We start from the raw sequence: 14445 nt of genomic DNA, 5'->3' as shown, positions 1-14445 counted from the left end.
GAAGTGTATTAGAAAGTATTCAGTAACAATCGTGCCCGCATCATTCGACTTACTGTGTCATTAGCTTAACTTAATGAATTATTTTGTCCACTAGGTGTCGCCAAAAACACCTTATTAAGCCACTTCAAAAGCATAAGTCTTTCATGAGACTGGTGTTTTTATCGCTACCATTCGTTCTATGAGTAATTTCACTTGATCAAGCCTTTTCTAACATTCCACATTACAAAAAAATAAAAGTATGCACTATTATTTGGGCTGATATTGTATCCTGATAATTTTGGTATCAGCCAATACGCAACTCCAATATCGGTATCGTATCAGAAGTGAAAAAGTTGCATCGGCACACCCCTAATCTATCTAATCTATACCTCAATCTGTAATATCTCAAACCTTTTAAAGGAGTATTTAATCATTATTTTAGACAATATCAGTTTTGATTTTCGCATTAATCAACCACCACAGTAAATTTGATATAAAAATAATCAGGATGTAATGCAATTTACGAAAACTTTTTGAAGGCAAACGTGCACAGTGTACAAGTGTTTGTCATTGCCACGGTCCAGTGCCAAGTGATGGCAACAGTCAGTTGACACCAGTCTTATACTTCATGTTAATTTGAAAAATCCTATAAATGGGGATATGCGAAACCAAATTAGAGAAGTGCTACAATATTCAAAAGAGGTAATTTTCTTTTGTCAGGGGAACGCACAATGACTGCGAGTCATCATGGGTGTGTTGTTTTATATCATATGCCAGGTGTGGCAGTATGAAAAATAAGAGGAGATGGGCTTCCATTTTGATAGTGAAATTCTTTGCACTTTGGTTGTTTCTCCTCTTCAGAGCAGATTGTAGGACGCAACACAGACCGAAGATCCGCCTTGATAGAGAGTCACAGCAGAACCCAGGTCCTCAGCAAGGAGATTCAGAGCCTGAAACAGGAGAAAGGACAACAGGTAGTTTAGGCACTACATAAATAGTTTGGACAGGAGATAGTCATATTCACTTTGATATCTGAGTAGACTACATTATAAAAATGCAGATACTTCTGTTACTGTATGTAAGTGACTAAAATGAACCTGCAAGGTGACAGTAAATAGACGTAAAGTGTTTGGTTTTGGGTGATGATTACTACAAGTTACTACATATTTACTTATTTAAAGACATAGTAAAACATCACACCAATACAACACAAATCATGTGCTTTTTGGCACTCAATCCCTCATCAAAAATACTGAAAACTAAAAGAATTTAATAAGCAAATCATACTCAAGTGTTTGAAAATGAGTGTCTAGTCGATAGAAAAGCGCTATATAAATCTAATCCATTATTATTATTATTAGAACCAACAAACTCTAAAATCGAATTTAAAAAAGTGTTGTTGTAACATACCTTTACCACTAGGGGTAGCTCAACATTATGCATCCTATTTTATTGTAACTGTTAAAATCACTTATCGATATTTTTTTCATCCTCGACCAAATTATTAGTATGGTAGTACCTCAATTTAGGAGCTTTTATAGGTTCTGTGACAAAGCTGTTAATTCAAAACACTGGTACATGTATCTTAAATGAATGGCTCCCCCTGAAATGAATTTAAATTCATTTAATTGGTGATTGACACCCCCCCCCCAAAACAGCACAATTCTAACATGCAACATGCCTTTTAAATATGGATGTTATTTTATTTTCAGGTAAAACATACTGTTTAAAAACAATACAATAGAACATACTACTAACAACTACAGTAGTTTTATAAAGTCATGTAATAATATTGTACAGTATTCTACAGTATCTCGGTCTTCGGTCAAACACACCATCAGTAGCTTTTACACATTTTTATGGATAAAATGTCTGCTGTTTGGATATTATTTTAACATTCTTGGCTGGCATTATACTCTTTCTACTTTAGAGATATTATTTTAACATTCTCAGCTGGCGTAGACTCATTCTGCTTCAGTATGGTGACAACGAGCAGTAATATACTCAAATTGCTTAGCAAAGGTGGCGACAAGCTCCATTATGTTTTTGATGAGTTCTTAAAGCATAACAATTAGCTGAGAGACTCTTTTCTCAAAACATTCCTAGGTTGGGGTACTCTTAAATTAACGTACCATTGTACCGTCTTTAAAGAAAATATTCAGCATAAGTATAATTATATTTTTTTAGAACATGCAAACAAATGACTAAATACCAGGGTTCAGTTACATAGTATTGTTCCTGTTAAATATGTTTTTTGGATTATTATTACTAGTTATACTGTTAGCCGCCGGCTGCTTCTAATAACAATAGAATATGCATGTACTTAATAATACATTTAGGTTTGCTATAAAGTTCAAATGTAAATATGAACTATTTTTGCATTGCTTCTCCACTTAAGTTCCAAAACTTGATGGTCACCATTGACAAGCAGAGAGAAGAGATGGGACGATCAAGCAGGTAAGAACATATAATTAACCCATAACACACCACAGTCAGTGTACTAACTTCTGACCACAACTCTACATTACTGTGAAATATCATACCATAGCTTTTGTTTTGCATTTCAGATACCATTACACTTATATATACACAACATAAAAACTCACCGTCGCTCAATGTCAAAGTGATTTTATTATCATGACTTAAAATCACCATGTTGAAATATTGCCTGCTTTACTTTTTTTCACATGTTAGGTCCACCAACATACAGATCAGACAACTGCAGGAAGCTCTAAACGGGAGGAAGTCTGCTGTAAATGCTCTCACTACCAGGTAATTATATTCTCACCCCATATTTATTCTATAAGGCAGTGTGTTAACTTTGCACCCTGACCCTCATTCTAGGAAAGTTTGATAAACAGAATAACACAAATCTACTACGCAGACACATGGTTTTTCTGCATAGTTTGGGGCACTGTAAGTCGATGCTGCTATAAGACTTCCTCCTCAAGAAATTAGCGCTTAACATATAAAATAATAATGTGATGAATAAACTGATTTTTGCAGCCACCAACAAAAATGTCTCTCCTTCTACAAATACTGTAGTTTCATGTTTACAATGTGCAGATTGCAGATGATGGAGGCTGCCCTTGCACTCTCTGAGCAGAAAAATCACAACCTGGCCGAGTTGATCGCAAAACTGAAGGTTGAGAAAGAGCAACAGCTGGATGTGCGGAACAAAGAGAAGAAAAAAGAACAAGAGGTATAAAGACACATTAAATGACTAAAAGGTGCATGTTATATTTTGACTTGTAGTGGGTTATCAAAAGTTGATCTCTGAAAAACACAAGGTACGAAATTGTTGAAATAAACAAGTTAAAATTGCCGCAGGTCACTAAAGAAGCAACTGCCGTTAGCGAGCTGATATTAGCTGCTAAAGAGGCACTGACGTCAGCAAGCTGCTGCGGTTTTTAAAATCTAAAAGAAAAACTCAAATCCCAAAATCTTCAATGTCATCTGAATCAAATAAATCTCTGGACACAGGAAACGGAGGGGAAGCAAGATTTGATGTTGGATACAGGACACAATGTAGTATTAAGCAAAACTTGATACTACAAAAAATAGTAAATGACATAGAAAATGCAAGATTAGATCACAATGCAGACATGGAAAGAGTAATCAGAGACCTTAAAGAAGATCACAAAGCAGACCAGGAAAGAGTAACAAGAAAACTTAAACAACATCTGAGAAAAGCAACATCAGAATACAAAGAAAATCTGAGAAGTCTGCAGGAAAATATAGAAAGTCTGCAAACTCAGAATAATAACATGAGAAGAGATTTTCAGGAAATACGTCAAGAAGTGAATATTCCCCAAGAATAAATTATTGCAGTGAAACAAGACAACATTATGCTGAGGAATACCATAGATTAAATGGATCAGGTTAAACAAATGATCTCGTCGTGACAGGGCACTGAATTAAACCAAGGTCTTACACAAAAGGTGTGAATAATGGAGGAGAACCAGATGAAATGGATACTGCTTCAGCAGAAGAGCAAGTGGTCAACTTTCTGCAATCGAAGGAAATTGAAATCGACATTAATTCCATCGAAAGATGCATCCACTGAATGGAAGAAACAACACCACACCGGCCATCCTTGTGAAACTCGTAAACAGGAAATCTAAAATGGCACTGCTGAAACAGGAAAAGAAGCTCAAAGGTACACGTGTACATGAATGAGCACCTCACAAAACGTAATGTTGAAATCGGCAAGAGAGCATGCGTCTTGAGGAAGCAGGGAAAAATTCAGGGAACTTGGAGCACCAACTGTAAAATCTACATCAAGCTGAATGGCGGTTCAGAAGCAAGAGTACTTGCTGTCCATGACATCAAGGACCTGGACAAATATTAAAGTTGACACTGCTTTTGATAATGGAGTCTGACGGGAAACAAAAACCTAAATTCAACATCAACCCCACTATGTTATATACAGATTTTCAGGAAATACTTTAAGAAGTGAATATTCCACAAGAAGAAATTATTGCAGTGAAAGGAGACAATATTATGCTGAGGAATACCATAGATGAAATAGATCAGGATAAACAAGTGATCTCATTGTGACAGGGCACCGAATTAAACCAAGGTCCTACATGGAAAACAATTCTACCTCTAAATCACTTTAAAAATTAATTCAAAAACCATCACCAATACTTCATTTACGTTTCATAACCTGTATAATCCAGCTCTAGCGACATTGTTATTGTAAGAGCGAACACTGAGGAACTCTTTTTCTATCGTTGTAACACATCGGCGTGCTTCGGTATTAGCCTTAAAAGGTGACTATGGCAAGAGATAAGCTAGCTTCTCCGTCAGCACGGAACGGTGATTGGACACCTACCTGTACTGACTGAAAAACATGAACAATCATATTACAGTATCTGTAAAGTATTAGCCCCCATTTCATGTTTTGTTTGTAAACAGCTAGCCAGACAGCATATGTACTGTAGTTGTAATAACACGCATTACCTGCTGCATATATCATGATCAATATAGTGTGACTCACTCGATAGACAGTTGTCTCTTTGCTCCAGCTGGCTGGGGACGTTTTTTCCCGGTTTGTTTTGGTTAAGCGCGCCATTTATGTCGAAATAGCTTGTCTCCAAATTCCACATTTGCAGCTTCGAGTCACTTTCACCTTACGCTATCGACTTCCGTCTGCTCCAACATTTCACCTTCTTCTTCGTGCTCCCTTCTATAAACAGCAGTTCATCCTCTGTTCATTCAGTTTAAAAAAGTATAAGATTGTAAATCCTCATTTGTTCAAAAATAGTCATTTTTGTTGTTTGTTACCAAGTCTGCTATGAGTAAGAACACACAAGCGTTTTGTATCCAGAAGTAGGAACACAAGTTGTTGCCAGAAGTCAGACGTGTGGTGCTATGGAAACGGAATTCATTGCGCGGAAGAAGTCAGTCAATAATTTAAATGACTAAATTACGGTAAATATTGTACATATTACATATTGATGTGAACGTGTCTGTTACTACATTATATATACACTTGCAGTCTGTAAATAAAACGTTGATGGAGGGTTTTGAAGTTGACTTAGAAGGTTTTGAAGGCTACAACGGTGCCTCCCGTTAGCCGCATCATCCTTTTTTAAGCATCTTTAAAATCCTAATAAAAAAAAAAAAGATGGGTGTTCCTGTCTCATAATAAGGGGCGCCGAAAAGGGGGGGTAAAGGAGACGGATTCTAGGGGCCCATGATGGAGGGGGGCCCAGAGAGGCCCCTGATGATGATGAAATTATAATACAGGGGGCCCTGTAAAGATTCTTTTCATGGGGCCCAAAATCCCTAGCGGCGCCCCTGCTCATAATGATTGTGATCTATAGTGAAGTGAAGTGAAGTGAAGTATATCTATATAGCGCTTTTCTCTACAAACTCAAAGCGCCTATACCTAGTGAAACCCATTATCTAAGTTACATTTAAACCAGTGTGGGTGGCACTGGGAGCAGGTGGGTAAAGTGTCTTGCCCAAGGACACAACGGCAGTGACTAGGATGCTGGAAATAAATCAATGTGTTGATCCAATACATTTTCTACATTAAACATGTTCAAACACATCCAATGTTGTCCCATCATTATATGCTACTCTATTTGAACAAAACATTAACATACCACTTTGACTTAAATGTGAAAAAAACTAATTGTGTAATATCTAAGGATTAGAATGTGCTGGGGCCCAGTAAAAAGAAAAAAGACCTGAGGGCCAAAAATCTCCCCCAGCCTGCACAATGGACACTTGTGTTTTAGATACATTTATACAAATTTATGCTGTATCTCTCAATATGTTTTGTCTTTTACTAAAATAAAATGGAAAAATGTAATTAAAACCACAATTGTGATGACTCAAGACTTTTGCACAGTACTTACAGTAAGCAGTCGGGTGGGGTTCTCTACATTATTCCACTGCTAAAAGTCAACTCACCTAAAGAAACCATAACATAATCACAGTTTATAATTAATGAGCCGCAATATTTTCCCATTTGTTTTCCATTGTATCTGTAGGAACGCCTTTCCAGAGACGACAAGCTTCTAAGAGACATTAAAAATCTGACGGAAACTAACATCCAACTGAAAAACAACGTAAGTTACAGTGATTGTGTATTTTCATGATTATATTTCTATTGTGACCCTGCGATAGCTGGCATTATAAATTGTGCATGTTGAAAAGACAAACTGGGGATTGTGATGTATCATGTTGCAATTGTGTAAAAATGTTCGAAATGAACTCAAACCATAACCATAACCATTATTTCTGTGCCTTTAAAGATCGAGGAGGTGGAGCGCAGGTGCAAGTCTCAGCAGCAGCAAGTTTTTGAGCTGAAGCAAGAACTGACCAACAGTACAGCTGAGTTCAAGCTCAAGCTAGCACAGGCAGAAGGCAATAAATCGTCAACAAACAGTCACATTCTTAGTGGCATATCCCACACAAAATCCCTAAAAGATCATTTATGATAATTTCCTCTGACAGACCGCCTGGAAATAGAGAAGCGAATGTCCAAGCAAGCCCTTGAGGACCTAGATAATCGACGACAAAGAGAGGTACACCCTAGATCTTTGTTTTTAGGCTACAAATGAAGGCACATTGTTGATGATTTTTAGTAAGGTAAACCTTATATAAAACTACTAGCAAGCAATGTCTCTGCAGGTTGAGACTGTGAATCGGCATCGAGGGGAAAATGAGAAAGCACTTCAGGAACGCATCCTCAAACTGGAAGGACAACGAATTCAGCTAGAAGAGGTTTGACCTTCGAGTTTGTAAAGCATATAATTTATACTAGGAGTGTGATGACATAACGGTTGTGATGTCACGCAAATTTACGCATGCATTTTAAACAAAGGGTCGCTGACCCTAGACATAATAATAATGATAAGAATAGTATTTAATAAAATAGTTTTGGGACATCATGGTGGCCTTACGGTTAGTTTGTTGGCCTTACCATCAGGAGATTAAGGGTTGAATCTCCGTTCTCGCATCTGTGTGTGGAGTTTGCATTTTCTCCCCATGCTTTTGCCCACATTTCAAAATTAAGCATGTTAGGTTAATTGGAGAATTTAAATTGTCCATTGGTGTCAATGGGAATGGTTGTTTTTCTATACGTGCCCTGTGAATGACTGGCAGCCGGTCCAGGGTGTACCCAGCCACTTGCTCACAGTCAGCTGGGATAGGCTCCATCTCACCTTTGCCCTAATAAGGGAAAGTAGTATAGAAAATGAATGGATGGAAAAAAATGGTGGTCATTCGTGGTAAAACGACTGCATTTTATTGCTGTTGTCATGTAACCATGCCTTGCCTCTTTTGTAGGATCTGAGTAAGACTAAAGCGGCGTGTGTGGCAGAGAGATCCCTGGCAGAGGAGCAACTGGGGAATGTCCGCGCACAAGTGCGCCAGGAAGAGGTACATTTAAAATATAAAAAGTGTTTTATTGTAACATGGTACCATCAAGTCTAGTTTTTTAAATTAGGGGTGGGAAAACTTTGGGCTCAAGAGTTTCATTGTTGTGAATGGGTGTTTGAAACATGTGCTAGCATTATGCAAGAATGCAAGTTATTTGCCATATTTTTCACTTTTCAATTCAAATTGCAAAGAAGAAAAAACGGAGAGAAACAAATGACTCGAAAAAGCCAGCTGTATTTGCAGGTGAGCACAAGAGGAATCTAATAATAAGTAATCAATTGCTAGACAAATACTTTTGTAATTATGAGACAAACCAGACTAAACAGCAAACGATATGTCTTCTCACCCCTGTGCTAATTGCTGTGCACATGTTGCGTTTCTTTATGCATTTTCAAAGTGAATGGGAGAAATTAATAGACTAGATTTAGTAAGTGGTATATGTCCATTAGGTGGTGTCATAAAATCAGCAACAAATGCTTAGCATCATAGCCGTATATTAATTAGGACTTGTGAACTGTCAGCTTTTCACAGAATTAGTATTTGACTCCCTGTTTACCGCCTTACAATAAAAACAGTCAATAATATTATGTTACAGAATAATAAAACCAAAAACATTAAATTAAGATTTTAAATGTATCTGTGTTTGCTTGAAGGAAATAAGTGTTTGATGCCAATGTAAAAAGTGACTTAAATTTCTTTGAATAAATGTTTGGGTTGCATACACCTTAGCCGAGATATAGACCCAAAGCAGAATGTTAGTCTGATTTCTCAAATAATTTGGCTGGAAATAAGCTTTCTAGAACACGTGGAAACACTGATTTACAGCAAAGTGTGTTAGAAATGGTTTTCTTGGTGATTGTGCAGTCTCCAACTCCCTTGCCAACCAGCGCCTCCTCTGGAATTCTGCTGATCCCTCACCTCTCTTTGGATCATCCTTACGCCATTAAGTAAAAGCCGTAGAGAGAATTGAAGAAAACCATTTAACAATTTAAAAAAAATTACGTGGAAGCAAGGAATCAAGGAAAACCTGATATTGCTCAACTTGGCCCACAATTGAATTTTAGGTCAATTTACTATGTTTAGCCGCTTTATTGTATGTAGTTTGCAAGGACCACAATACAGTGCACTCGGAAAGTACTCACAGCGCTTAACTTTTTCCACATTTTGTTATGTTACAGCATAATTTCAAAATGGTACAATTTCATTTTTGTCCTCAAAATTCTTCACACAATACCCCAAATAATTGTTTTAAATTTGCAAATGTATTAAAAATACAAAGATAAAAAATAACATGTATAAAAGTATTCACAGCCTTTGCTCAATACTTTGTTGATGCACCTTTGGCAGCAATTACAGCCTCAAGTCTTTTTGAATACGATGCCACAAGCTTGGCACACCTATCTTTGGGCAGTTTCTCCCATTCCTCTTTGCAGAACCTCTCAAGCTCCATCAGGTTGGACGGGAAGTGTTGGTTTTCATCCAGTATGTCTCCGTACATTGCAGCATTCTTAGTCTAGTCGGGGAGGTGACCAAGAACCCGATGGTCACTCTGTCAGAGCTACTGCTTTCCTCAGTGGAGAGAGGAGAACCTTACATAAGCACAACCATCTCTGCAGAACACCACCAATCAGGCCTGTATGGTCTAGTGGCCAGACTGAAGCCATTTCTTAGTCAAACGTTTGCCAAAATACACCTGAAAGACTCTCAGACCAGGAGAAAGAAAATGATCTGGTCTGATTAGACAAAGATTGAAGTCTTTGGCGTGAATGCCAAGCGTCATGTTTGGAGGAAGCTAGGCACCCCTCATCAGCAGGCCAATACCATCCCTACAGTGAAGTATGGTGGTGGCAGCATCATGCTGTGGGGATGGTTTTTAGCAGCAGAAGCTGGGAGACTAGTCAGGATCGAGGAAAAGATGAATGCAGCAATGTACAGAGACATCCTGGATGAAAACCAACGCTTCCCATCCAACCTGATGGAGCTTGAGAGGTGCTGCAAAGAGGAATGGGCCAAATGACCCAAAGATAGGTGTGCCAAGCTTGTGGCATCGTATTCAAAAAGACTTGAGGCTGTAATTGCTGCCAAAGGTGCATCAACATGTATTGAGCTAAGGGCCAGAATACTTATTATGTACATGTGATTTTTAGTTTTCTATTTTTAATACAATGTCATATTTAGAGGACAAAAAGAAATAAATCTATTTTCAAATCAGGCTGTATAACAAAATACAGAAAAAGTTAATTGCTGTGAATACTTTCCAGATGCCCTGTATGTATGCTAGATGTGCAGGTTCAACAGTACTTGTCTAAATGTGTCCGTATCTAAAACAGTTTGTCAAGTAAGTAAATTTAAAAAAAAAATATATATATATATATATTAATAGCACTGCTCACGGAGAGGACTCACAAAGTGCTTCACATTGTTAAAATACAAACAGTACAATCAAAATAGCATGATGCAACAACAGAGACATTGCAAATAAAATAATACACATGATAACAAAAATAACTAATATATAAAAAAATTTTTTTTTAAAGTCTTGCTATATGACAAGTACCTTTTCTGACTGTTCCCCTTCTTTCCAATCCTGACTCCTGTGAGCAGCAGGCACATGTATCATCGTTGGAGGAGAAGCTTCGCTCGGTGCGCTCCTCCCTACAGGAGATCCAACTGCAGTCTTCCCAGCAAAAACAGATCATCTCTGAGCAGCAGGCTAAAAACAGACAGCAGATCACTGACACAGACAGCCTCCGCCGCAGGATCGAGGAGCTCCAGCAGGTCTGGACACCCTCAAACACACAACAATAACATGGCAGCCGAGCCTCACTAAAAATGTTCACTCTTTTCTTTAACGTAATGTTTGCAAACCCTTACTGATGAGTCACATGAAAGTGTATGAGATATAAAATAATAATGACGTACATCTTTAATTCATTTTTTTAAAAATTCACATTTAAATGGATGTTCTGTAATTGCTGGAACCATCTAAATTTTTAGCTGTTGATTGCCATTCTTGCCGACCTGAAGAAATATAGTAGCTGCCACAGAGCAGCAAACTGTTTATCTCCGTACACCGTGTGGAGCCGCTTCACAAAATCAATGATTCTCCATTGTGGCAAACTACATTTCTTAAATTATCATTATCACTGGCGGACGATGCTTAACATATTACACACTGAAGAAGAGCAAGCAAGATAATTGCTAAACTAGCCACTAAACTAGCTTGAAACAAGTTACACAATAAATAAGTGCTTAGTAAAGTTTAAGAATTGTAGCTGGAACAGCGTTACAGCATAAAGTAAGCAGTTATTAAGGAGAAAATAAACACAGTGGTACTTCACGAGTACCTCAACTTACGAATATTTTAAAATACGAGTTGTCAGCTTTTTGTTATGCTTAAAAGGGGTCATATTATGATTTTTTCCCCCTACATTTAAAACACTTCTTTGTGGTCTACATAACATGAAATGGTGGTTCTTTGGTCAAAATGTTGCACAGATTATATTTTACAATCGTACAGATGCTTCCTGACATTCACTTCAAAATGCGCCGTTTTGTGGGCGGTCTTATTTATGTGGCTCCACTTTGATTACGTCTTCTTCCCGTCAGCAATTTGTAGTTTTTAGCACTTCCTTATGGAGTCTACTGACAGATATAAGTTTGAACTATATGCTACTTTGTAATAGAAATGGCAACAGCAGAGGATGCATGTGCATGTACGAGCCAATCTGCCCCACAACAAGAATATAGCGAAAAAGAAGGAGCTTATTGACTAAAACGTTGGACTACAATGGTAGACTGGCACAAAGATTTTCGGGTTAAACTTTACCATATATGGAGATATCTGCTGACATCACACTTGGGAAAAACGTCGCAAATTCCAAACGGCTCGTTTGGCGGAAGTATAATGCATTTGGGAAGTATTCACAGTGCTTCACTTTTTACACATTTTGTTATGTTACAGTCTTATTTCAAAATGGAATAACATTTTTGTTCTCAAAATTCTACACACAGTACCCTATATGACGACGTGAATTTTTATTTTTTTTTCAAAGTGCAAATGTATTAAAAATAAAAATAAATACAAAAAAATCACATGTACATAAGTATTCACAGCCTTTGCTCATACTATGTTGATGCACCTTTTGCATAAATTACAGCCTCAAGTCTTTTTGGATACAATGCCACCAGTTTGCACACCATTCTTTGGGAAGTATTCGCCCATTCCTCTTTGCAGAACCTCTCAAGCTTTATCAGATTGGATGGGAAGTGTTGGTTTGTTGTACATTGCTGCATTCATTTTTCCCTCAATCTTGACTACCGGTAGTCTCCCAGTTCCTAGTTGCTGAAAACCATCCCCACAGCACGATGCTGCCACCAGCATGCTTCACTGTAGGGATGGTATTGGCCTGCTGATGAGCGGTGCCTAGCTTCCTCCAAACATGACGCCTGGCATTCACGCCAAAGACTTCAATCTTTGTCTCATCATACCAGATAATTTAGTTTCTCCTGGTCTGAGAGTCTTTCAGGTGCATTTTGGCAAACTTTTTACATAGAAATGGCTTGTGTCTGGCCACTATACCATACATGCCTGATTGGTGGTTTGCTGCAGAGATGGTTGTCCTTCTGGAAGGTTCTCCTCTCCACAGAGGAAAGCAGTAGCTCTGACAGAGTGACCATCGGGTTCTTGGTCACCTCCCTGACTAGACTAAGATGAATGCAGCAATGTACAGAGACATCCTGGATGAAAACCAACATTTCCCATCCAAGCTGATGTAGCTTGAGAGGTGCTGCAAAAAGGAAGGGTTGAAACTGCCCAAAGATAGGTGTGCCAAGCTTATGGCATCGTATTCAAAAAGACTTGAGGCTGTAATTGTACTAATGTACATGTGATTTTTATTGTTTTATTTTTAGGGAATTTGCAATTTTAAAAATAAAAGACCTTTCAACTTGTCTTTATAGGTTATTGTGTGTATAATTTTTAGGACAAAAATTAATTCATTTCATTTTGGAATAAGGCTGTAACAAAACAACATTTGGAAAAAGTGAAGCACTGTGAATACTTACTGAAAGGCAAGATTGTTTTATAAATATCTCTGCCATGCTTTGATGGCTTGATTTAAAATTTTAGGGACTTATGTGAATCCAAAATGCAGAAAAACTGCGACCAATAGGTAAGAAAAGTTAGTTTTGCACAAGTCCTTTTCAAGTTGCAAGCATCGCTCAGATTGATCCGTAAATTGATATTAGTGATACCAAGGATAGTATCAGTGTATGAGTGATACTAGAGGATTATATCGGCATTTTAATTTTCCCAAAATCTTTTTTTTTTGTCAATGATTAGAAATTCAGGGATTAAGGGACCAGGAGTTCTTTAAGGGGAAAAAACTAATTATTTGAAAGAGTAATAGATAGTATTTTTTACTTTTTGTTTAATATCGTGTACTACTGACTTTGTTTTGATCGAACAATTGTATGTAATACACGAAAATAAGAGACTAGTTTAAATATTGAGTTGCTATTGTTAAACTGACAATAGCACTCACTACCACTATAAATAAGTTTGAAAAATTACAGATTGTACATGTGATCGGTATCGTCTGATTTCACTCATGGATGATCTGTATCAGCAGCGTAAAACCTTGATTGGAGAACCACTATCTCCAACATTCAGTATATGAATAGGTGTTCATGTTTTTATGAGGTTTTCAAAAACAAAGTTACACTTTTGTGAAAGTGTACTACTGTGAAAAGTTCAAAGGAATACTATTTATATTGAAATGAGCCAACGTTAGAAATCCATAGTACATTTTTGACCCCGCCTCTTTAAAAGAATGGGTATCGGTAATGGTTTTACACAAGCAGGTTTGACCTTTTATAGCTGAGCTAAAATCACTGGTTCTCCTCCCACAGTGAACACAATGTAGCTCATGTGTAAAGACTGAATAAAGTGCAGGTTTATAAACTGGCAGTCATTCATACCAAACATGATGAGTTGCAGGAGCTGTCAGGAAAGGACCAGGAGAAGTTAGCTGAGGTGAGTCGAGTGAGGGTGGAGCTGCAGGAGCAGATTGGACACTTGGAGGTGGAAAGAATTGCACAAGGAGGGCTTAAAGAGAAGATTGGTGCTCTAGAGAGAGAAATCAAAGGTACCTCTTGCATTTTGCACATCTGTTTGTTGGGTGTTCAACTTCCTGGATACAGCAGATGCAGTTATTTCCCCTCTGTGATGTTGTGTCGTGCAGTACTGACTAGCAACCATAGAGAAGCGCTCCTGGACAAAGAGAGCGAGGCGTCGTCTTTGCTGGAAAAGCTGCGGCTGAAAGAGGTAGAGATCCAAAGGATGAGGGACGATGAAGCCCAAAGAGCGACGTGCCTGCAGAACGCCATCCTCACCTACGTCAGAGGTTCTCCTCTGGGACAGTACGGCAGCCCTAAGACATGATCCCATGAAGCTGAACATTTCTACTTTTTTATTGATTTATTCTTGTTGCTGGATGAAACTATAGTAGTTTGTGTCTGTTGTACAAAAAATAAATGACTGAACTCCATAAAATGGTAATTTAT

At 37.8% G+C, this 14445-nt stretch overlaps 1 protein-coding gene across 3 annotated transcripts in view; it reads left to right on the top strand.

Moving 5' to 3' along the window:
• lrrc45 (leucine rich repeat containing 45) overlaps positions 1-14445 on the top strand; it is a 23827-nt gene extending 9382 nt beyond the window's left edge. For all 3 annotated transcript variants that reach the window (XM_062056372.1, XM_062056373.1, XM_062056374.1), the window contains 12 exons: positions 841-953; positions 2378-2436; positions 2674-2751; positions 3046-3181; positions 6486-6563; positions 6750-6861; positions 6952-7022; positions 7129-7221; positions 7786-7878; positions 10483-10656; positions 13880-14027; positions 14124-14445. In XM_062056372.1, the coding sequence (XP_061912356.1) occupies positions 841-953; positions 2378-2436; positions 2674-2751; positions 3046-3181; positions 6486-6563; positions 6750-6861; positions 6952-7022; positions 7129-7221; positions 7786-7878; positions 10483-10656; positions 13880-14027; positions 14124-14323 (1355 nt within the window). In that variant the 3' untranslated portion in view covers positions 14324-14445. The remainder of the gene's footprint in view (positions 1-840; positions 954-2377; positions 2437-2673; positions 2752-3045; positions 3182-6485; positions 6564-6749; positions 6862-6951; positions 7023-7128; positions 7222-7785; positions 7879-10482; positions 10657-13879; positions 14028-14123) is intronic.

This window comes from Entelurus aequoreus, linkage group LG08 (genome assembly GCF_033978785.1).
Source record: "Entelurus aequoreus isolate RoL-2023_Sb linkage group LG08, RoL_Eaeq_v1.1, whole genome shotgun sequence".
In the NCBI taxonomy this organism is placed as follows: domain Eukaryota; kingdom Metazoa; phylum Chordata; class Actinopteri; order Syngnathiformes; family Syngnathidae; genus Entelurus; species Entelurus aequoreus.
Note: the sequence above shows the minus strand (reverse complement) of the source record. Positions and strands in the feature narration are given on the sequence as shown.